The sequence below is a fragment of the Diabrotica undecimpunctata genome, chromosome 6 (assembly GCF_040954645.1).
Source record: "Diabrotica undecimpunctata isolate CICGRU chromosome 6, icDiaUnde3, whole genome shotgun sequence".
Lineage (NCBI taxonomy): Eukaryota > Metazoa > Arthropoda > Insecta > Coleoptera > Chrysomelidae > Diabrotica > Diabrotica undecimpunctata.
Window position 1 is genome coordinate 47,453,272 of NC_092808.1, and position 25,961 is coordinate 47,479,232.

At 34.7% G+C, this 25,961-nt stretch overlaps 1 protein-coding gene across 1 annotated transcript in view; it reads left to right on the top strand.

Annotated features, from left to right (window-relative positions):
* The window catches only part of LOC140444330 (protein turtle homolog B-like), a 984,236-nt gene extending 963,103 nt beyond the window's left edge, over positions 1–21,133 (top strand). The window contains exons 15-16 of the mRNA XM_072536081.1: positions 6,505–6,807; positions 20,885–21,133. Of these exons, the coding sequence (XP_072392182.1) occupies positions 6,505–6,807; positions 20,885–20,974 (393 nt within the window). The 3' untranslated portion in view covers positions 20,975–21,133. The remainder of the gene's footprint in view (positions 1–6,504; positions 6,808–20,884) is intronic.
* The last annotated feature ends 4,828 nt before the right edge of the window (positions 21,134–25,961 follow it).

Below are 25,961 nucleotides of genomic sequence, written 5' to 3' on the forward strand. Positions count from 1 at the left end.
TACCTCTTAGTTTTTTGTCCATTTCAGCTTTACTCTGGTCAATATGATCTTTGATATAATTTTAGTAAGATTCGACAATTTTTGAATTTTCTTAAATAGTTAATTCGTGGTTGAAGTATATTCCTTTGCAGTATTTTTTCCACTTTTAGATCATTTTCCTGGGTAGCTTTTGTCTGAAATTTTTAGCATTTCATTTACATAGTTCCTGTTTTTTGGTCGCTTCTTTTTTAGTGCTATATTTTGACTTTGTATTTTTTTTCTAGTAATTTGTCTTTTCTGATGATTCCTTGCGTGATTCGTGTAACATTTTTTTAATTTACTTTCATTATCCAATCTTTATCTTCTGATTTTATTTATCCCCATTGTTTTTCACACAATTTTTTCCTTGTGGATTCTTGTTGATCGGTTTATTTTTAGTCTCGATGAATTAGGTTCTTATTTTTTCTGGAGTGTAAGCTTTGACATTGTATCTTGTTCTAAACATCCTTACCTCCTAAAGGTCAATATCAAAACATAACTTGAACCGGCAACAAATATATAGAAAGAAAAACAACAACAGTAAAAAAGCAATATCATGTTGTACTTATATATATGAAAGCAAATTTATTATACCTATGCGAAACTTTAATAAAAAACAGCATGTTGTATGTTTGAAACTGATAATTAGAGACTAACTAAATTATTTGAGAAATATAAAAAAATAGATGCTGTTCAGTAGAAATAATATAGACCATCAAAAAATAGTGGAAGTTTGTACAATCAGAAGACCACTCAGCATTTTAAGAAAGGAAAAAGTATGACAAATTTTAAAGAAATTAAATCGATATCATTAAAATCTCATAACTCGTTATTTCTGCATGATCTTGCGTCGTCAGAGACTCAGGTAGATACAACTTTAAATACAGACCGGCCAGCGAATGTCTCTGCTTATGATACCATCTTTTCTGATGGCCAAGAACGAAATACGATCTAATAAAATCGTTTTCGATCCTTTTGAGCTGTTCAAAAATTGCAAAGTTTACATTTCAGTAAAAGCGTGCTTTCGCAAGAGCACAATTCGGCAAAAGCTTCGTGTATAAATCGGTATCATTAGAGTCTTAAAACTGGATATTTCTGCATAACCTTGCGTCGTCAGAGACTCAAGTCGGTACAAATTTAAACAAAGAACGACCAGCAAATGTCTCTGCTTATTTCTCGCCTGTAGTGCTAGCTGCAAAAGGTGCAATCTATTCTGATGGTCACAAACAAAATACGATTTAATAAAATCGTTTTCTATCCTTTTGAGCTGTTCGAAAATTGCATACATTTCAGCAAAAGCGTGTTATCGCTTTGATGAATAGAAAAGCCAAGTATACATGGCGCAAAAGCACAATTCGTCGAACGCTCCGTATGTGAATCGGTATCATTAGAGTCTTATAATACGTTATTTTTACATAACCTTGTGCCATCAGAGGCTCAGGTAGATACAAATTCAAACACAGAACGGCCAGTCTTTAAAAACCTTTCAAATCAAATGACAAACCAAACAACTTTAGATCCATATATTTACTGAGCTGCGCCAATAAACTGTTAGAAAAACTTATTCACGACAAAAATGCCGACAGAATCTTGCAGAAACAGAAACCTGCGTAGCAAATTGGTTTTATACCAAATCGAAACTGTTGTAGCCAGCTCCGAGCACTGACAACCTATATCGAAGCCGGCTTTTAGAAACGCCTCAACACATCCTTGCCGTTTATAGACCTCACAGCAACTTATGATAGTGAGGAGAGGACTCATATAAAAATTCTTACAAATTGCACAAAATTGCTCCATTAATCAACCAGATGATGTATGACAGATGATTGATTCTAAGTTACTACGACTGACAAAATAAGTAAAGAAAGAAAAGAAAAATGCTCCCGGAAGGTTTAGTTCTTGTCCCACTTATTTTTAATATGTACATCTCTAAATCACGAAATAAAAATCTCTTACATACAGTACGTCGATATCCAACTTCACAGTACTATGGGCATGATAACCAGATCATTACGATGTCACCCCACTTCATTGGTTTTTTATCCAATCAGGAATATCCCTACCTGATATAAGCAACTGAGTGAACTAGTAAGAGAATATACAAAGATTAATAATAACTCTGTATACCCATACTCGAAGATTTTCCCGACTTGTGTGAAAGAAATTGTCTAAAAACCAGAAACCCGCTGCTGTTAACCTCCAGGTCCTTTATTATCAGACGACTTTGAGACACAAAAATGGAAAAATAGATGGAAACAAAGCACAGAAGCACACATTTATATAGTACTCCATCCCAGTCAACTACTTCAAGGATTTGAATTGAATTTTAAGAAATGAGTGACATTAAACAGAATCCGTACCGGCAAAGTGGGATAAAATTCAGTCTCCAGATTATTACCACGACTATGAAGGACAAACCATACATTACATCACCTGTGAAAACTCTCTCTGTGCATATCCAGGAGTTTGGAGTGACTTCCTTGAAGCAAAACCTAAAGTAATAAACTGAATCTTATTTTAGTGCCTATCCATTTCGGACGTTGGCAACCATCATGGCAATCTGTATTTTTCAATCTACGGCTCTGAAAAGATTTGTGGTTGTTGTGTTGAACCACGTACGTAAATTTTTCAGACAGGAAATCCTTCGCCTTCCTGGTCCACATTTTCCTCTACTTTAGCTGTTCCTCATGATGTGACGTCCTGGTTAGTATCGTGGTCGGTATAGGATATATTCGATAAGATAGGATTCGACGATAAAGCAACATTTCGAAAGCCTCAATTTTCTAATAGACTGGATACGTAATCTTAACATCAATGTTTAATAAATATATTTTAATCTTATTTGCATTATTTTCATTTTTATGTAAATTTTGTAATTTATAGCATTTTCCTTAATTTGTGCTATGTGCTAAATAATAAATAAAATTTTAAGAGAATCGGAATAACATCTTAATTGTTACTTGATCAGACTAATCAGTTTGGAAATTCAATATTCAAAGAAAGAGTTAAAGCAAAATAGAAAGAAGATCTCGTTGGAAAATATTAATCACTGGTTCCAATGCTTTCCTGCTAGATATTTAATTAGATTTGACTATAGTAATCTACAACCTTTCAAGGGAATATTTTAAAAACATTATTATCTATACATAAATTTTGTCTTAATGGAACAATTTTACCTGTTTCTTATTATTTTATTTATAAGCTAAAATATCACTGATCAATTTTATGCAATACTGTTTTTACTTTTTGAAAGCCAACACTGGTATATTGTAGATATTTTAAAGCTGTAACCTAAGGGATTTGCCAAAAGGTCCTTTGGAAAGATGATAGCGATTGTTATTATACCAGATCAATTTGTAGCTTTATAACTTTACACTTATACGTCCTTCTTTTCTTTGCCGGCGCTACAAAAAATTTTCAAGTAAATGTTGAAGTTAACCCCACATGTGAATTATAAGTAGGAGAAAGGTGAACTTGTGAACTTAGGATGATATATGGCAGGATATCTGCATAAAATTAGGACGCCTTATGAAGCACTACTGGTGCAAATAACATCCGAAACAGAAAGAAGAAGAAGTTTAAAAATAATTTATAAATAGATATAAATATATACAGGGTATTTTTTGGGAAATAAACATACGTTAACTGAAAAAAAAGGACACTTAGGATCTCAAAAACTCCATACTTAATTAAACAGTATCTTTGTTATTGAGTCTTGGAATCATTTCTAGCTATAAAAATGTCTGAAAGTCAGTTTGAACCTTGTAATTGTGACAACTAATTTTTTCTGTTGAAAAAACTGTACTATTATGGCCCCGCGTTAATTTCTTTTCGCTAGTCCAGGTGCTCCAGCTTTGCCTTTAGAACTTCCTTTGTCTAATTTGGCCTCAAAAACACATATGATAATTATGATTGCATTTTTATTTATAGAAGACTCTGTTGTTTTTAGATCTATAGAAAATTAAGACTGGATTGTATTTATATTTTTTGGATCTACATTAAATCGTAGGAGTGTTAACCGGTCTATGTAGGGTATGAAGTTTATGATTACATCCTGAATTGGTACTCACAGTAAAGCCTACTCCATTTGGATGGTTCTTTCTTTCTCTTATAATATTATAGTTTTTTCCTGCTCTAATCTCAATAGTTTTACACATTTCCACTTTCGTGTGGTTCCTATTTTATCGCGGGAATTCACAGCATTCCTTGTCCATCTAAGGTTTGCCATGTACTAGGGGATACGTTTTTGATTTTCGCCATTATTATTTGTTTTAAGAAAAATTATTGCGGTAGTTCCTCCTTGGTTTCCGTATTACGTGATTGTCTTCCTTGAGTCAAACCTGCTAAAGATTGTTCCACTAGTCTTGATCCAGTAATGATAATATTGCTGCCTAATATTGTACGTAGCTAGTAAATAAAAACTTTATCTCACTAAACTCTCATATTCGGTAATTCAAGATACCTGAAGTACAGAAAATCAAAAGATAAACAGAAAAAAATGGTCAGACGGGTAAGGAAATTACTATGAAAAACAACAAAAGACACGACAAGCCCTCTTTTAAATGTGTTTTTTAAATTAAACGTGGAGAATGCCATATACTTTGAACTAATTAGATACGCGTAACCTCATTTAAAGCCAAAAAAGATTGTTTTAAATAAAAACATAATTAAATATCTACAGTACTAGCAGAGACGTGCGGTTTATGGAAGCTGGGGAAGCATCGCTTTTCTATACTTTGATATAGGAAAATATATTATTAATTAACATTAAATTATCAACAATTTTCCCTAATCCAAGTAATCTATTGTGTAGGCAATAAACATCGAAAAATAGAATTTTTTTTGATATTTCAACTTTGCATTCTCAGTGTCGTTTATGATATAACAACTGACATTAGTGACAAAGACTCTGTTGAATTTTTTAAACACTACTGGTTTAATTAAGTCCATGTGCGAAGTGGTCAAATTATGTGAATTACATATAATGACGGTATTAGATTTTTGTTTTGATACAGGGCAGCGACAGCCGCTTATACGTATTTCGACCTCTTCAGGTCTCCTCAGAACGGTATAGCCACTGCTCTGAACCAAAACAAAGATCTCTCCCGTCCTAGACAATAGTTATCAAAATAACTATATACGGACGTAACTACGCCATCTAAAAACAAAAATAGAAATCAAACGATTTCTACCTAGCGAAGCCGAAGTCAAATTTTTAACACTGTTTCCTAAAACTTGCGAAACAAACAGCAGGATAAATTACTCGGCAAGGGAATCTAAAATTGCATTCCACATGCCGTTCATCCTGGTTAAAATTCGTAGTGAATTCAGTTTCTGGTACTCCAAACGAAGTAAGTAATAAAACATAATGACGGTATTAGATTTTTGTTTTGATACAGGGCAGCGACAGCCGCTTATACGTATTTCGACCTCTTTAGGTCTCCTCAGAACGGTATAGCCACTGCTCTGAACCAAAACAAAAACCTCTCCCGTCCTAGACAATAGTTATCAAAATAACTATATACCGACGTAACTACGCCATCTAAAAACAAAAAGAGAAATCAAAGGATTTCTACCTAGCGAAACCGAATTCAATTTTTTACCACTGTGTTTCCTAAAACTTGCGAAACAAACAGCTGGATAAATTACTCGGCAAGAGAATCTAAAATTGCATTCCACATGCCGTTCATCCTGGTCAAAATTCGTAGTGAATTCAGTTTCTGGTACTCCAGACGAAGTAAGTGATAAAATAGAATGAATTAGTACTAACCATACCAGCCACAAGTGCATCAGTTGTATGAAGTTTTTCAGTATAAAAACAAAGTTTTACAAGAAATTCAAAAAGAGAAGACAGAAGGTAACCCTAGTATCCATTAAATAAGAGTGCATTAAAAAATTACCGGAAAACTAAAAATTTTATGACGATGCTATAAACAAATTTGCATTGGTTAGTAGAAGAATAGACCTCAAGTATAAATGTCATATTTTTTAAAAGTTGTGTTGTGAAAAATGCCTCGGAATATGAAAACAATTTTAAATAGAACTCTTCTTTTTAAGTTTAAAGATATCATCGTTTTTACTGATAATTTTTTATAGTTTTTGTTTTTAGTCCTTGTTAACAGGTAGTACTGTATTAGGTATATACTTATTAAGTAACTGTGCATTTTGATCTTGACCCTCGTAAGAAAATATTTTTTATACCCTTATTGAATCGCTTCCCCTTCCGAAAATGTCACCGCACGCCACTGAGTACTAGTGATGACTATCTAAAGATTTAAAAAAATAAATTAATACATGTATATGTGATATCTTCCAAGATCGTGGAATAAAATTATAAAGATTGTTTTAAATAATACTTATCGTGTCATCTTTCCTCAAAATGTAGATAATTGCTAGGTACTAATAACCATGTTCAATATAATTATCCCAACTCTTCCCACCTTCCTTACATAACACAGAAAAACAGCGTAGACTAACTGCTTTCAGAATGACGAAATAACATATGCTGAATTATCTATCGCAAACCAACAGATGCAACAAATGCCACAAGTGATCTACAATCAACAGTGCATCCCTATGTCGGTTATAAGACGACAAGAGCCAACCGTCTACGCCCAAATAGATGTTAAGAGAATGGCGCCGCACAACATGCAAACTATGACCACCCCCAGGCCTTCCACTTTCCAGACGCTGCATCATCCACACTTACCGCCTTACATGCCCAGATCAATCAGGGACGATGGGTCGGTCAGTTCCGAGACTCCATTATTAAATACAAGGGATACTGGAGTAAGTATATACCTTTAGTGTTACGGTAAATATTATATAATAGGTATGTCTTGTACTTTTTATCTATAGTTGTATGTCTTTTAAGCTTTTTTATATTCTTTGATGTAGTGTGAAAAACAATCAAACTTTATGTGATTATTTATTTATTAGCAATATCATTCGCAAAGCTAAGTTGCACATTATAGAAGTAAACACCTAGACTTAAATATGGCACGTTATGAGTGACATTTTTTTTTATTTAAAACAAAAAGCCGCTTCCTCCTGAAGGATATTAGCGACATAACGAATACAATATATTTAAATTTGCTTAACAGTACTTACATGATTAAATTTTATAAAACATGTTTATACTAGATAGATACCTTATTAGTTTCTGTAGTCTGTAGTAATTTCCAAGTAATATTTGCCAGTTATTCAGGATATCATATACACATAACCAAACTTATATGGAATCACCCAGTATTTCTTACTAATAATAAGAAATGTATGACAACTTATTTTGCAGATAAGAGATAAAGGTTTTTGTTGGAAATACGATTCATAATTAATCAAATTTGATCAAGTACACATTGAAAAATTTTATTATTTGTGTCAAGTTTTAAAACCGATACGTCAGAGTAAAGTTAAGTTTGTGTTCAAAAAAGGTAATATGCCCTACGTAGGTTTGTCAGATGTTCAGAGGGGAAGAATTGTTGCTCTTGTTGAGCAGGGAATGTCACAAAGGCAAATTTCAGCCACGCTACACGTCTCGCAGAGCGTTGTTTCAAAAACATATGCAAGATTTTTAGAATTGGGTACACTCAAGGACAGGCCTAGAGAAAGTCGTCGTAGAGTAACCATTGATCAACAAGACCGGTTTTTAGGTAAAATAGCTAGAAGAAATCCAACCTCTTCTCATCTGGAGCTCCAGAGGCAACTTTTGCAGACTACGGGTATTGACATTTCAGTTGAAACAGTACGAAAGAGACTTCGTTTCCAAATTTATTTAACAGGAGGCAGTTGAGGGTTCCCAAGTTATCCAGACAGAACAAAATTGATCGGCTGAATTGGAGTCTGGAACACCAGAACTGGACTAATGAAAATACACCTTTGCGTCCCTTACGACAAAGTTTAACGGGTCGCCGGTATGTCGATTTGGTACTAAATCCTATAGTTAGGCTGTGACGAGGTGCAGTGGGAAATATTTTCATTTTCATGCACGATAATGCGCCTCCACATACCAGCAGAATTGCCACAGACTTTCTGGAAACTGAAGATGCCACTGTTCTGAGCTGGCCTGCCTGCTCACCTGATATTAATCCCATGGATCACGTATGGAACCTCATTAAAAGAAGTATTAGAGCTCGAAGGGATAATCCAGGTAATGCAAATCAGCTCATTAAAGCCGTTCTAGAAGAATGGGCAAACTTACCTCAAGAACAAGTTGACGATTTGATTAGAAGCATTCGCCGTCGGATTGAAGCTTGTATTAGAGCTAGAGATGGCAACACTGACTATTAAAATGAGCAACAAGACTGTATTTTTCTTTAGTCAACCATTGCCATGTTTTCATTTGTTCGTGTTTTTTTTTGCGTTTTTGTTAATTTCAAGCATTTGTAACATTTTTTAATTGTTTTTTTTTTTGTTTAATAGTAATTAAACTGGTTTAGTATAAAATGTAGTTCATTTTCCATTAAAAAAAATTTAGTAATACTTTACAAAATCGGAAATACTGGGTGATTCCATATAAGTTTGGTTGTGTGTATATAGGGCACATTTAGGACAGTCAGTTAAGAAATGGTCTATACTGTCTACTACGCCACAAATTGAACACTTTGGAGCTTTGCTGTTTGAGAATAGGTGTGCGTTACCTAATATAGCCCAGTCTGGGACGTCTTATTATTACTTGAGCTGTCCTGCTTGTTGCTGTTGGTTGACACGGTTCATCTGTTTTAGTTTTAAAACCGAATTTTATCACTCCTGGTTCTGTGCACCAAACACTTTATTTTTGAAAAAGGCTTTTAAATTACTTGCCACACTCACATATTCGATATCTGATTCGTTGTTACAAATAGCATCGCGACCACTTATATCTACAAATCCATTTCCTGCGATACCAATGTGGAAAGGTATCCACAAGAAGTTTATCGTTCTGAGTTTTTCTTGGGTTTTCTGAAGTTCCAATTTTATCATTTTTTCTATGGAATTGGAGATCTCATTTCTCTAGGAGATGTTTTTGGTATTAATGTATTGTAGGTCTTTGAATAATACAAAAAATTCTGATGAGTATATGGTAAAATAAGTGGAAAGGTCAAATTAAGGGACCGTCTGATGTATTAATTGCTGCACCAACTCCCTGTTCGGTTTTTGATGTCAGTAAATATTTTAGGCTAGTCTTTGTACTGCTGATTCAAGATAAGGTTCAGGTATGCTTTAAAGATTGCTGGATTTGTTTTATTCTTAATATGTAAGCTTAATGATACATTAATTTTCGATTCCCCAACAGTCCATGTAGACCAATTAGCAGAATTTACTCGAAAAACTTTTGGAAATTAAATATTTAATTCAGAACAGTACATTTGAATTATTTCATAGTAAGGTTTTGATATGTGAGACCTATTATTAAAGTAGTTGATGTACTTATCGTTGCAGGTATATATATTCAGGGATTCTACAGTATTCACTGCCTTCCCTCGCTCAACCGTTTCTATCTCTCTTTATCGCCCCATTCTCCATCGTTTAGGCCTCTCTTATTCATGGCGTCGTCTACTTCGTTCCTCCAGGATTTTCGGGGGTCGTCCTCTTTTCCTCCTTCCTATGGGGCTCTATTCAGTTATTCTCTTTATCCATCTGCTGTAGCTAGTTCTTCTTACATGTCTATACCACTTTAGTCCTTTTTGTTCTATGTATGTTAGTATGTCTGTTTCTATTGATGTTCTTTGCTTTATTTAGTCATTACGTCTCCTATCCATTCTTGTTACTCTGCAGCATCTTCGCAGGCATTCCATCTCTGTTGCTACTATCTTACTGCTGTTTGTCTTGTTTATGATCCAATTTTCAGCCCCATATGTCATAATACTTCGCACTAATGTTTTATAAATCTTGTTTTTGTCTTCATATTTAGGTGTCTATCCCACCATACTGAGTTAAGTTGTCGGATTGCTGTTCTTGTTTGTCCTGAAGGTCGTTGAAGGTATTCTCATACAAAGGTTTACTTGAATCTGATGCAATAGCAGTTGAGTGAGATAGTGTTAAATAAATTCTTCGGTAAAGTGCGGGTGGCTCACCGGCTTCACTTAGTAAGCTTTTGATAGGAGTTATCCGTAATGCTACAAGAGCAATTCTAATAACAATATTGTGTACAGTGTCAAGTTTTTTAAGTGTTGTTGAGGCTGAGACATATTCAGTTGAGCCGTAAGCTATTTTAGATCTTATTAACTTCCTGTATAATCTCAATAGGATTGTTTGATGTGATCCCCAATTTCTATTAGCCAGTCTTTTTAGTAGGCTTAGTCTTTTATGACATTTGGATACAGTCTGTTTAATATGATCCTGCCACGACAGTTTTTGATCAAACCACATGCGCAAAAATTTTGCGGATGATTTAAATACCACTGCGGACCTATACAACTTTAATGTTGGATAGACTTGTGGAGGTTTTCTGGTGAAGAATACTGCCGAAATTTTTGGTACTGAAAATTCAAAACCAGTACTCGCTGAACATTCTTCTAACTGATTTAGCATTGATTGCAATATATCTGTCATTAATTTAATGTTTTTACCTTTGATGTACACAACAAGATCGTCTGCGAATAATCGAGCTTTTAGAGGTTTATGGTATAGGTAGATTATGAATGATACTATTTGTTGCAACTAGAAACAACGTAGGACTAAGTACTGAGCCTTGTGCTGTTCCATTTTCTTTAGCATGTTCCTTAAAGTAGGAATTGTGTACCCTTACTCGAAATGATCTACTGTACAAAAAATGTTTGATTAAATTAAGGCATTTTCCTGGTATATTCCACGAATGTACTTTTCTGGTAATATCAAAATTCAAACATTTGTTAAATGCTTATTTTAAATCAAAACATACTACAATGTAGGATTGTTTTATGGTTAGCACTTCGTGGAAGTCACTTTCCAAGTTCAAGCTGAAATTTGTTGTGTAGACAAATTAAATTGATGATCTGGTATAGTTTAGCCAAAAAGAGAAGACGTTTTAAAAACATTACTTGTATGTCGTCAGGCCCTGCTGACATATTTTGTTGAGGTTTTGATTTGAAACAATCCAATTGTACCACTTACTTGTAACAGTTTATTTTGGTAATTAATATGAATGAAGTGATCGTTTTCTAATCTTAGGACCAGTTTTCTAAATTTCTGGAGCATTTTAAATAATTTTTTGTTCATACAGCAATATGTGCAATGTGATTGTTTAAAGATTGTTTCTTATAAAATATCTTAACATTAATTTGGGCCAATTTCCCAGTTTTCATTGTTTTGTTAATCTAACTGCGTCACTTCTCATTTTATCCTATTCTTTTTATACTGTCTTTTTACTTATTTATTAATACTTATTTATGTTATTTTGATGCTGATGTTTTTAGTTAGTTCTCTTCAAGTTATGGTCTTATCTTATTTTGTTCTATTGGGTCATTTTTGTAGTTTCTTTATCAAATATATATTTTCCAATTTCTGCTAAGTTGTTTACCTGGAGTTTCTAATTACACTGATCAATAAAAACCAACTTTTTTTGTGCCATGGATAGAACATGGTGTTCATTATGTACAATGTCATCAGAAAGCCGAAAAAAAATTGTGCATTATAGGGGAATATCTCAATTTTAGTATGATCTTCGCAATGCAGTTGCCGTAAAATATTGTGGTAGATGTTTTACGGCGATACTTATTCGCTGGAGCATTACAGATTACAGTCCAGTAATAATCTGCCAACAGACTAGGATTTCATTGACCCTGGTAACGCTTTTTCATGTCTACAACGTCTTGGTTTAACCGGTCTCCATGTTTATCACTTAAGCAGGTAAATTTTCTGGAAAGAAATTTAGATGAGCATCCAGGAGTTAAATTTTTAGAGACATGATACATCCTTTTTCTTTGTTGGCAGTAAGTAATTCAGTTACAAGATCTTTGTAATTATCAGCTTTGAGATTTGCGAAGAAAATTTTACACAACTATTTTAAAAGCTCTTTCTTAGATTATTAAATTTAGCCGCCTGTGAAATTAGATGGGGTTGTGAGGAACATTCTGGTTCTTCAAATAGTGGATCATTATCTATTTCCCTTTCTAATTGTGTATATTACCAGAGGGAACCTTGAAACTTTCCAGTTCTTATTCGTCCACATTTCTTCGTCAAAGTCTTTGGTAGTTTTGGGATAGAAAGATGTTTGCTATGTTCGACGAGATGGAATATCTGATGGTAAATAGGAATACTGCACAATATTCTCTTCTTTTTCTTCTTTAGTGCCTTATCCGGTCCGGATGTTGGCGATCATTAAGGCTATGATGGTTTTGTTGACTGTTCTGCGAAACAGCTCCGCGAAGGTCATCCCAAACCATTGTCGGAGGTTTTTCAACCCTGCCAAATACTTTAACTGCATAAAGAGTTGAAGAATTCGATATTTTTCTTCGTTCTGCATCATGTAGCCGAGGTACTCAAGCTTACGTTGTTTCACTAAATTAAGCACTTCTTTTTCTTTTCTCATGCGCTGTGGAACCTCAACGTTGGTGACATGCACATACGATATTTTTAGTATCCTCCTGTAGATCCACATCTCGAAGACTTCAATCCGCTTTTCAGTGGCTTTAAATTTAAATGTTTAAATTCTTCATTTTCTATAATAAAAACCTTCATTTCTTTCTCAACATTTAAAATTTTTAATGTTAATGTAACCATACCTTTTGTTTTTGAACTACCATTAATTGTGTTTAGATTAACTGAATGTTTAATATTCCATTTCTTTTGTTTTATTTTCAATATCTTTGAATGTATCAGTGACACATTGGATCCTGGATCATAAAATACATTAACATTCAGTGTGTTGGTTATTTTTACCTTGAAGACCTGAATGGTATTATTGTAATTTTTTTGGATTCTCGTTGCTCAATTCCACTTCTAACATTGTATTCTTATTTATTGTTCTCACGTGACCAGCTTTATCTCTTTTTTCTTTAAACCAGCAATTCTCCTCAGAATGGAACCGTTTTCTTTGTTTGCAATTTCGCATATTTTACAAGGAGTTTTTTTCTCTGTTTGTTTGAATTTATTTTCTTTTTTATTAGATTTCTAGTTGCAAGGTGTTCAAGTTTACCTATCTCATCGTAGGAATCTTGAGATCCTTGTAGCGTTTCTCTATCAATTTTATCTGCTACATTACTTGGTAGGCCCATAGCTATTAAATCTATTGTTACGATAAATATACTGGCCTAACTTTTATGACTAATTATTCTGTTTTATTGTAGAAATTTCGGTGGAAGTCTAGATTCAAATTATGGTGAATTCTCCAACTTGATGTTCTCGACTATTCCAGTATATCAGGATTTCGTATATAAATACAACATTTTTATATGGAGAGTTAGTTAATTCTCAAGACCCGCGCACGCGAATTTGTCACGTACGGATATAATAAATTATTGTCAGATAAGTTAAAATAAATAAAGAAATAAATTAAATCCGTAAGTGTTATAAATATTGAACCTTTTAATAAATTCACAACAAATGGTGTCAGAAGTGGGATCGAACATAAATTAGACTTATAATAATAATACAAGTGAATACGTAAAATAAATTGTGAAAATGGCTACGATTTATGAGCTCACAGTGACGAATTTAAGAAGACATCTCGAAGACAGAGAATTAGCTTCTACCGGAAAAAAAGCTGAGTTAGTCCAACGACTAAAGAACGCTTTGCTAGAAGAAGGACTAGATCCAGAAACTTATATATTTGAAGACAAGCATGATGCTGTCCTCTCGTCGATTTCGAAAGTTTCTTCTGATGTAGCCAAAGTTTCTGGTAATGTAGCCAAAGTTTCCGGCGACATCGCATCATTGGAGAACAAAGTATCCGGCGACATCGCTTCTTTAGAAAGCAAAGTTTCTAACGAGATTTCTTCTCTGGAAAGCAAAGTTTCTGCTAACATCTCTAAAGTCACTTCAGAGATATCTGCTCTTGACGATAGAGTGTCTTCGTTAAAAAACCAAGTTGCTGCCGATATGTTGGCCTTCGAAGAAAAGATATGGAAAGAGATGGAAAGGAAGATGGAGGAAACAGGGACAGCAGAGGGAAGTAACAATCCGATTACAGTGGAGATAAAAGAAGACGAGACGAAATGTAAGTTGGAGACACGGCCGAAATTTGAAGGAAGTGGAGGTTCTATTCATGTTAAAGTCCCAACTTTCGACGGAAAATCATCATGGAACAACTACATGAAACAGTTCGAATCAGCCGCAAGAGCAAATGGATGGTCTGAAAAAGAAAAGGCGGTAAACCTGACTATCGCTCTTCGAGGAGATGCCTTAGATGTGCTTCAGACCATAGCCGTAGAGGAGACCGATGATTTCGAACAACTGAAGAAGAGGTTAAATATGCGATATGGCCACGAACATTTGGAACATGTATATCAGTCGCAGCTTAAAAATCGTAGACAGAAGAAAGATGAGGCTCTTCAAGAATATGAGGTAGATATTGCCAGATTAGTACGATATGCTTATCCAACAGCTCCCGAAGACATGATGGAAAAATTGGCCGTTCAAACGTTTATTGATGGTCTTCGTGATCATGAAATGCAGAGAACACTACGATTAGCTCGTCACAAGACGCTGGTTGATGTCTTATCCGCCGCCCTCGAATACGAGTCAGCTACGCAGGCCTCTGGCGGGTACAGTAAAGTTAGGACTGTAAAAGAGGAAGGAGATGAAGATAAACTTGACCAGCTCTTTAATTTGATAAAAAGCATGACATGCAAGAAAACGAAGACCATAAAATCAAGAAACTCACCATCGGAAAAACCAGAACGAGTCGGCTTTAGGGGAGCAGCTTCGACCCGGAACTTTTCCAAAGACCCTCTTATACTAATAGCTTCTTTGAAATGTCGTGAAGATAGTGTATATGTAGATGGAGAAATAAATGGTAAAAGACATACGTTGTTGGTGGATACCGGAGCGACCAGAACCATTATACGCCCGACAGTTATAAACAGCCGAAAGAAACTGTTACCAACGAGGTTACGACTTCGGACCGCTACAGGTGAAAATGCCAACATTCATGGAGAAATCCAGGTACAATTGGGAATTGGGGCAGAAAAGTTTGTCCATACTGTTATAGTTGCTGACATCGAAGAGGATGTTATATTAGGAATGGACGTAATGAATATGCATGGATTCCAATTGGATTTTAAGAATAAGGTAATCAAAGTTGGCAACGAGGAGGTATTTCTCCATCCACATAATGACAACACTGTGCAAGCAGCCATTACAGAAGATACAGTCGTGCCTGCGAGAAGCGAAACGATCATAGTAGCGCGACTACAGGGAATTGTAGACGAAGGGAGACCTGTTATGATGGAGCCTTGGAACCACGACGATGAGGTTGGCCGTGGAATCATAATTGGAAAGGAATTGGTGACTTCGGCTAAAGAAATTCCTGTAAGACTTATCAATGTCAACGACTACCCAGTGACCATAAAGAAAGAGACAAAAGTAGGAACTTGTGTACCTGTGACATCCATAATCCGTCAGGCGACAACATCTGATAATTCCAACGATAAATTCGACCAAATGGTTGCAGTTGCAGGACAGTCTCTAAATCAGATGGAGAAAAGGAAATTAAGGGAATTTCTTCGGCAGTATCGTGATATTTTCGTACCGAAAGGAGGAAAGACGGGAAGAACTACGGTTGTTAAGCATAAAATTGATACTGGTAATGCTAAGCCAATTCGTCAAACAGCTCGACGATTACTACAGGCGAAAAGAGAGGAAGCTGAAACGATTGTTCAGGAAATGAAGAAAGACGGGGTGATAGAACCTTCTACGAGCCCATGGGTCTCTCCGGTGGTCCTGGTTAAGAAGAAAGACGGAACGACGAGGTTCTGTGTGGATTACCGTTTGCTGAACAACGTTACCAAGAAAGATAGTTATCCTCTGCCTCGGATCGATGACACATTGGACACATTGGCTGGAAGTAAATTGTTTTCTACTTTGGATTTGAAGTCTGGATACTGGCAGGTAGAAATGGACCCAGTAGATAAAGAAAAGACAGCCTTCACCACAGGATCTGGATTGTGGCAATTCAACGTTATGCCATTTGGACTCTGTAATGCTCCTGCGACATTTGAGAGGCTTATGGAAAATGTGTTGAGAGGGTTATCTTGGAAAACATGCCTGGTTTATTTAGATGACATAATCGTCTTGGGGGAGACATTCGAAGATCATTTGAGGAATTTAGAAAACGTTTTTAATCGACTTAAAGCTGCCCAATTGATGCTAAACCCCAAGAAGTGCCAGCTATTTCAAGGTAAAGTCAATTATCTGGGTCATATAGTCAGTAAAGAAGGAGTGGCCGTGGATAAGGGAAAAATCGATTCCATTAAGGAATGGCCAAAACCAACTGACAAACATCAAGTGAGAAGTTTTCTTGGACTATGTACTTACTACCGGAGGTTTATTAAGAAGTTTGCAGATATCGCTAAGCCATTAACGCGACTTACAGAGGAATCAAGAGAATACCGCTGGGATATAGACTGCCAAAATGCCTTTGAAACGTTGAAAAAGCATTTAATAACAGCACCAATTTTGGGGTATCCACTGCCAGAAGGAGAGTTCATCTTAGATACGGATGCAAGTAATGTGGGAATTGGAGGAGTGCTGTCTCAGATTCAAGGAGGACAGGAACGAGTCCTCGGATATTTTAGTAAAGTTCTTTCAAAACCAGAACGGAATTATTGCGTCACGAGAAGAGAACTTCTGGCAGTAGTGAAATCAGTAGAGCACTTCTATCAATACCTCTATGGAAGAAAGTTTCTAATCCGAACCGACCATGCCGCCCTTAAGTGGTTGATGCAGTTTAAGAATCCAGAGGGTCAGATAGCCAGGTGGATCGAACGACTCCAAGAATACGATTTTAAGATTGAGCACCGGGCCGGAGTTAGCCACAGAAACGCTGATTCTCTTTCCAGAAGGCCATGCTCAGCAGAGTGTTCCCACTGCAACAAAACGGAATCCAAGGAAGCAGCAGTGCTAAGAACGACGATTGTCAACGACGACTGGACGCCTACTAAGATCAGGGAAGAACAAGAGAGAGATCCAGTTATACAGAAAATCCGAAAATGGAAAGAGGAAAACCGTCGACCACCTTGGCAGGAAATATCAAACCTATGCTCAGTAGTTAAGACGTATTGGGCCCAGTGGGACTCATTTATCATCGAAGATGGCTTGCTTAAACGAGTCCTGGAAAATGATGACGGTTCAGAGAAGAGAAGACAGTTGGTGATCCCAAAGAGCAGAATAGCCGAAGTACTTCGTCAGTTACACGACAGTCCATCGGGAGGGCATTTTGGTGTAAGGAAAACCCTTCAGCGAATTCGGGAACGGTTTTATTGGATGAACAGTTCCGACGATGTAAAAGACTGGTGTAAGAAATGTACTATTTGTGCCACGAGTAACGGGCCTTACCGAAAAAGGAGAGCTCCTATGAGACAATATAATGTTGGAAGCCCGTTTGAAAGAATAGCTTTGGACATCGCTGGGCCATTTCCAGAAAGTGAAAATGGAGGCAAGTACATGCTGGTAGTAATGGATTACTTCAGTAAGTGGGTCGAGATTTACGCACTTCCAGACCAGAAGGCCGCCACCGTTGCAGATAAGTTGATCCAAGAATATATCAGCCGATTTGGAGTGCCTTTGGAGATCCATAGTGACCAAGGCAGGAACTTCGAAAGCGATCTATTCCAAGGAATATGTGATAGACTAGGCATGAAGAAAACAAGAACTACAGCATATCATCCGCAATCTGATGGTATGGTAGAACGGATGAATAGGACAGTTGGCAAATATTTGACAAAGATGGTGTCCGATCATCAGCGAGACTGGGACCAATACCTTCCGTTCTTCACAATGGCCTACAGATCTGCTGTTAACGAATCAACAGGCCAGACACCAGCGAAAGTCCTATTCGGACGCGAAATGCGACTACCTTGTGATCTAGAGTTTGGGTGTCGACCTGGAGAAGATGTAGCAGGTGAAGATTATGTGATCGAATTACGAAGAAGAATGGACGATGTACATGAGTTGGTCCGTTCCCACCTTCAGATCGCTAGCGACCGAATGAAGAAACGGTACGATACACAAGCCGAAAAGGGTTGCTTTAAGAAGAACGACAAAGTATGGCTGTATAATCCCAAGAAGCGAAAAGGTTGTTCTCCCAAATTGCAGCAGTTTTGGGAAGGTCCATACCTCATTATGGAGAAGATCAACGATGTCATCTACCGAATAAGCAAGATTCCGAAGGGAAAGCCGATGATAGTACATCATAACCGGCTGGCGTCTTTCGAAGGTGACCACGACGTAGATGAAGAAGTGGAAGTAAACCAAGTCCACGATGTGTCTGACCTCACGTTTGAGGAATTCATGGGTGCCTATGGAGGTACCGGTAAAGCGAGACATGGTGTTACCACTGAAGAAAAGCAAGATCTACTCGCGCTCCCCGATGACTACTCGCTGGCCCTCACCATCCCGGCCAGTATCAAAGACGCACCAGGGTTGGCATCCGTCTTTCGAAGGAAGTTTGGTCGAGTTGCAGAACTTCAATGCCAGGTGCCAGCTCCCGGTAAAACCTTGAAACTCCAAGATGCATCACGTTACCTTTTCTACCTGGTAACAAAAGACACTGCCCGTGACCAACCTACCTACCGAGATGTATGGGAAGCCTTACTTCAATTGAGAGAGCACGTACTAGAGTCCGACGTGCAAAAGTTAGCCATGCCAAAGTTGGAGTGCCGCCAATTAGATTGGAGGGTTATCCGAAATATGGTGGAGGAGATCTTTAAAGACACCGAAGTCCAGGTGTTAGTCTGTTGCAATCCGCATAGTTACTGGTGCGGAGAGAAAACCGTCCCTTGTCATTTTTATACAACTGGAAGTTGTAAAAGAGGGTCCAGTTGCCGATACCAGCATACAGTTCCGGTTCCAGTCCCGACAAGGTTCCAGGAGGAACCATCTTTTAAGAGGGGGGCAATGTTACGATAAATATACTGGCCTAACTTTTATGACTAATTATTCTGTTTTATTGTAGAAATTTCGGTGGAAGTCTAGATTCAAATTATGGTGAATTCTCCAACTTGATGTTCTCGACTATTCCAGTATATCAGGATTTCGTATATAAATACAACATTTTTATATGGAGAGTTAGTTAATTCTCAAGACCCGCGCACGCGAATTTGTCACGTACGGATATAATAAATTATTGTCAGATAAGTTAAAATAAATAAAGAAATAAATTAAATCCGTAAGTGTTATAAATATTGAACCTTTTAATAAATTCACAACACTATTAATGTGCTTGTGTCAATGAATTTACTCACCTGCAGTAGTAGCTTTTTCTTTTTTATTGCATATTCTAATAAGGAGCCAGTTTGGTATTTAAATGTGTGAGCATTTCGAATTGGAGACCACCCTTTACTTCCAAAAGTTTCACAAAAATTCTTCTTCCCGCCTTCCCAATCTGATTCCACAGAAATTTTAATAACATACAACTGTACCAATCCATACTTGCTTTTTCAAGAAAAAATTTTAAGATTTCAATTTTTTTCTTTTCTTCTAGTACTACACAATATTCACATTCTTTTTTAAATTCAGATAGCCCTTGGGTTATATTTGTATTCTTTCCATCAAATTTGTCAATCATAAAATATTTTGCTATCTTGCTTAAATTCTGAATTTCACATTTTTGTTCTTTACTTTACATCAGTTTTTCCAATAGTTTTTATATTGTGTCAACTTGAACATTTAATGTGGGTTCACTATCACTCTCTATCAATTCTTTTAAATATTGATTCTCAAAAAATAAATTTTCATCTTCATGTGTATATGTTCATAAGTATGTTTGTGATAATCCTTATGTTAAGGTTATCCACACTTTTCTAGATTGATTTCTTTTCTTTATAGAGTTTTTATTCTTGTACATACCTGTGTTTTGCACACTTCTTTGTGTAAATTTGCTGGCTGAAATTCATCTGGTAATAAAAAGGTTTTTCCATCTGGTGTGCCAAGTGAAGTAATGCACAATATATTTGTTTTCCCATCTTGTGCTCCTATAACTTTAAAGTCGAACCTTAATTTTTCCATTTGTTAGTGTAAACAAAATTGTTGTTTTGTTATATGGTTTTTACAGCACTATAGAATTGGAAAAGTTGGGAGCAGATTTTTTAATAATCAAATTGAGTTGCTCTTGAAATAACAAAGAAACAACAATTAAAGCTATTAACAAGGTTAGATCATTTCTGGTTCATAATTTTCATAATGAATTTATCTTAGACAAGGAAAGAGAGTTGACGCGTAATCGTATGGAATTGACTGAAGCCTAAATTGACACCAACCGGCACCAAAAAAGTTGCCAGGTCATATTTTATTTCTTTAGTAGATTGAGAATAATGGATATATATTAATAGATTTGTTTTAAATTTATACTTGAACACTGACATAATGATTACTTTTTGAACATGATTTTATCATTACATATTTTTTATTAGATCGATATAGTTCAGTAAATCAGTAAATTGAAGTTGAAATCAGTAGATCTACTGAAAAATCAGTAAATCAAAACCCTGCGAGAGGTAATAATGAAATTGAAACTGGCTTCACTTTTCGAAGATTTATAAAATGAACATTACCTGTCCTCTCTCTTTCCTTGTCTAAGGAATTTATAATGTCTATTTCCCTTGTCACTGTCACTCATCTCAAACTGCTTCCGTTCCGTCGGTAAGGCGGTAAAGTTCAAATTTAAGCAAATCTCGACAGCAGATATTGTATGTTGGGATTTTACTTGATATTTGATGAATATGGTTTTTTAATTATTTATCTGTTTCAGGCCCTTCAATCACTGATGGACATTAACAGCTCTAGGACGCCTACCATAACTTCAACTCTGCCCAGAACAGTGACTGCGACTCGTTTTTGACCTAGTTAAATTTAGTAATTCTGAAGAACTGGTATATTTATAAAATTTGTAATTGTTATGATGACTTAATAGGTGTTACCGTCTCATTAGTAAGTGTTTCTTATCTACTGTTTTTTGAAGAATATTTTTATTGTACAAAGATTAATTTTAACTTTTGCAAACAGGGTGTTTTATAATAAAATGCTGTACGGAATATTGCAATTTTTTGTTATGCCTAAATTATATTTATAAATTAAGAGTGCCTTTATAGAATGAACTTATTGACTTAAAATATAAATTGACTTAAATTCTCAAAAAGAATTTTCGATTAATAAAAATTTTTTATTTTCTAAACATACTAAAGAATTCATCTTTATTTCTTTTATGTTCAGTTGTTCTTTGTGATTCTGGACAATCTTATATTTTTCTTGTAAGTTGTTGATTCTTATCAGTTTTTTCCTTGCTAATTTGGTTTTAATTTAGTTGTTGATTGTTTCATTATAAACATTTTATAATGAAGTAGTTTGAGTATTTTTGTTTGTCTTTTTTCTGTTTTGAATAATTTCTATTTAATATTGTTGAGTCTTTTTGCTTGAATATTGTTTTTAGTTTTATTTTCGTTAAATAACAAATTTGCTAAATATAATCATGAAAGCAAGTTTATAGATTGAATTATACTTCCACCCTCGAAGTTAAGGAACATGTTGTAGAAAGCTGGTTAACGTCATCAAAAATATTGGTATTCGAAAGTTAAAATAGATCAGAGTTATACTTGAGGTAAATATCTTCTTACCTTCAGATGCAGATTAGCTAAGGAGTCTATACAACCTTACTGCAAGCTACAATTAACAACACTGAAAGTAAGAACTCAAATTATGATTACAAAAATTAAACACAATCATAGGCGCTAGTAGAAAAGCAATAATAATTAAAAATAATAAACTATACAAGAGGAATCTTTATGTATCTCCTCTAAATCTTTCATATCCGAGCTGGGACAGATAAGGCTTCCTGGGTAACGGTGTCTAAGATCGGGCATCCCAATTATGAAGAAGATGAATTGGTAGTTTACATTGTGGTACAATCTTGTCGACTAAAATGTCGTAAAAAATGACAAAGCAATGTAATTTTGTTTGATGTGATATTGTTTATTTAAATCCAATAGCTGTATTATATGTGACATACTGGACGCAGACGAATTTTGCTTCCATGAAATTGTAGTATACTTTTTGGTGGAGGAAATCTGCAGCAAATTGAAAAATATATGAGGATACAATCAATAGAAGAAACTTGTTTATTTTATCTCCCTTAATAGGAGCTTCGCCCAAAACCGTCTACCCTTGCAAAGAAAAAGATAGGCTACAGCTGCTAATTTTCCAAAGTGCATTATTCAAGTGGCCTTGGAGAACATTGAAGCTGTGCTTCGATAGCGAATCAAATGGAGTTACTATAAGTGGACCGATCCAAGTAACGCCACCCAAAAAATTCTCTTTCACGACTCCAAAGGATAGACAAGACACCGTTTATTATAATAACGTGATATGTAAACGGAAACGAAGGTTTTTAATATCACAAATTATAATATGTTTTCATATTCGACCTAACAAATGCATTTGATTGTTCACAAGGAAACTGAATTCCTATAGTTGGCTGTAAATCATGTATCACAAAACAATTTAATTTAAAAAATTCCTTTATAAAAGGTATATTAATAAAAAAACCCTATCGGGCCTTATCACAAAATATTTTCGGAATAACTGTTTCATCATAACCTAAAATAAATATTACCACTTTATTTCAAGCAAACGTAAAAGTTAAAATTTTGACCAAGGTTATTACAAAAGTGTGGTTAATACTTACTGGATTTACATGTTTGAAGCCACTAAATATCTAATTGTGTACGAATCAACCATTATATTCATCTTTATAGATACTACGAAGATGAAAAATCAAAGGGGGGAATAAAAAGATAATGACGAAAATATAAACGAAAGTTTAGAACGCGGGAGCCCTTTAGTTTAAAAATTTACTATTAAAAACTAAAATCTTAAGCGTAATGAGAAATAAAGCCAAAATAAATAATTGGACCAAATACAGAGGCGATCGAAAGTCTGGAAACGCCCAATTATCTCTTACATGGATGGTGCGAATTATACAAAAACAGGGATACACCTATTCTGCAATATGAAAATTTGAAATTTGATGTTTGTAACGTTGCCAGAATTACCATATTTCTGATATTATTAGTAATTTTGTTTTTTTTTTTTTTTTAGTAGAACACTCTGTATATTGAACCGTTATTAAAATCTCCACTTCAATACTAGTTTAACCGTACAAAATACTTTTAATTTTATGTAGTCAGGAACATCTTAAAAAGATATAACAAAAGCCTAGAAACGTCTACTCGTAATCGTCTCAATAAATTTTTTTATTCAGACTATGTGCAATAATATTTAAATGTTTACTACATTGCTAAATTAATGTCAATCTAATCAAGTGTTCAAAATGTCCTTTGACCTGTTACTTTGACAGTCTCCTACACGATGGTAGAATGCGTCTATTACATTTCTCCATGTTTCTCTAAAAAATATTATGGATTCATCGATAATTCTTTGCCTTAGCTGTTACAACACTTGCTGGTTTAGTTTTATAAATTCTACTTTTCAGGTGTCTTCAATAAAAATAATCTTTAGGATTCAAATCTGGTAAACGAGGAAACCATTTAATACTACCAATCCATCGTCCGGGAAATGCCTGATATAAATCACGCCAAACATTTACACCAAAATGGAGCTTCGTCTTGCCAAAACCATATCTCATTAAAATTGGCTTCAACTGAGTACCCACTATATACGAACATGCATTTAGTTTTTGTGGTCTTTGAGTATGGTTTTCACATATCCAGTGTGATTTTTCCTCACTCCAATACCTTAAATTTTGGCGAGTTACATTCCCACAGAGTGTAAATATTTCTTCGTTGGAAAAACATACCTTGTTAACGAAGTTCCGTCAGTTACAATTTTATTCATAATTACCTCACTAAACTGTAACCTACGGCCGTATACATCTTCATTTAATTCTTGCAACATCTGGATTTTGTAGGATTTAAATAAATTCTAATGTATTATAACCCCTCATCATTAAAACAATAATTCGCTCTTTTTAATTAAAAACCATCTTTATTGTAGAGGTTTTAAAAACACATACAACAACTGTCAACTTAAGTTATTAGTACAATTTATTTTACAAAACTTTTCACTAAACGTCAAGGTCGTATTAGTTTTATGAATACGAGTATAGAGTATTATATTTAAAAAACCAAACTGACTTATGATATCAGAAAAATGGTAAATCTGGCAACGATTCAGGCATCAAATTGAAATCTCCATACTGCAGAATAGGTGTATCCCGGTTTTTGTACAATTGGGACTATCCATTTACGAGATAATTAAGCGTTTTCAGACTTTTGGTCTACTTTGTAAAGACATAAGTTAGGCCTATGCCAACGTTCACAGATAACATGAGTTCAACAATGTTGAGACAATTATAAAAAATTGATATAATTCCGTAGAAGTTTGTATTTAAGAGGAATGTGCGAATAACGACATAACCAAAAACATAAAATGATGAAATCTACAAAGAGGATAACAAATAACTGAATCACCAGACAAGTAAGAGATAAATCAAAAATTTGACAAGCAATATGCAAATAAAATCTTGTCTGTTGTAACACGTGGGTTGCAAAAAAGTGGAAAAAGTTAAACAAGAATTAAATATTTAAAATTTGAGTATATAGGTAAAAATATTTTCTTCATTTTCTGAAAACTCGATCTTTAACCATTTTTCAGATGCATATTAGGTGTACTCAAACCGTTTGATTAATATTACTATTATTTTTCACAACTAGATTCCACATTTTTTGTGTAAATTGTCAACATCCGTATATCAGAAACCATTTTCATTTGGAATCAGCCGTAAACAAAATAATACCAAGTGTTCTATGCAGTAGATCATTAAATAGATGACTCTGGTAATGGGCACATTTACTGGAGCTTGTGAAAAGCGGCAAAAAGAATTTTGTTTTTGTCGGTCTCTCTTATTATTAGTAATACTTTCATCTCTCAAAACAAACAAAATCGAGTACAAAACTTATGTTTATTACTATAGAAAGTATAACATAATGATGATAAACAATAGTAATAAATTATTGATAGAATAGAGTTTGACAAACAAGCAAACCTGTAGTATGTAATACTAATTTACGTTAATACAATTTTATTCTTTGAAATATCTTGCCTAATATCTGAGGCTATATAATTTGAACATATTTTTCACATTGTACCTACTAGTTTCATTATAATGAATCGTAGTTCAACTTCCTTTATGTTTCGCTAGTCTTCTCTTTTATCTGCTGAATTATCTTTGTTTGCTATGGTTGGTTCAATATTACAGAATTACTCAAAATTCCATGGGTCGATCACATTACAAATGAAGCGTATTGCAACGAAATATCGTTGCATGGTACAAGGCACGAGAAGAAGAAGATTCCAAGTCGGAAAATTAATGACAACTGTTGCTAAAAACCGGCATATTTAAATTTAAATTATAATAAAACATATTTCAAATTATGTTAATCTTACAGCATTTTACTTTATAAAACATTTTGAATATTTTGTGAGTTTGTATCCATAAAAGTAAAAATGAGTGTTAGAAGCAGTAATGATTTTTCTTACTGGATGTATAAGTATTTTATAATTGTATTTTATGAATGTTAAAAATTATTTTTAGTTTATAATAGCATTTAAATTCAAGCTAAGACAATTATAGGACTGTGATTAGCAGTCTCAATCCGAATTTTGACAATTTTATGTAAAGTGTGTTTAAAGTTCGAGAAATTTTGCCGTTATTTTAATTTACTACATTTAAAAATTTACGAAAATGTTTTTTTATATTTGCACTACTCTTTAAAACATATAAAATATATTATGAAAGCTCGGCTATTTCTACT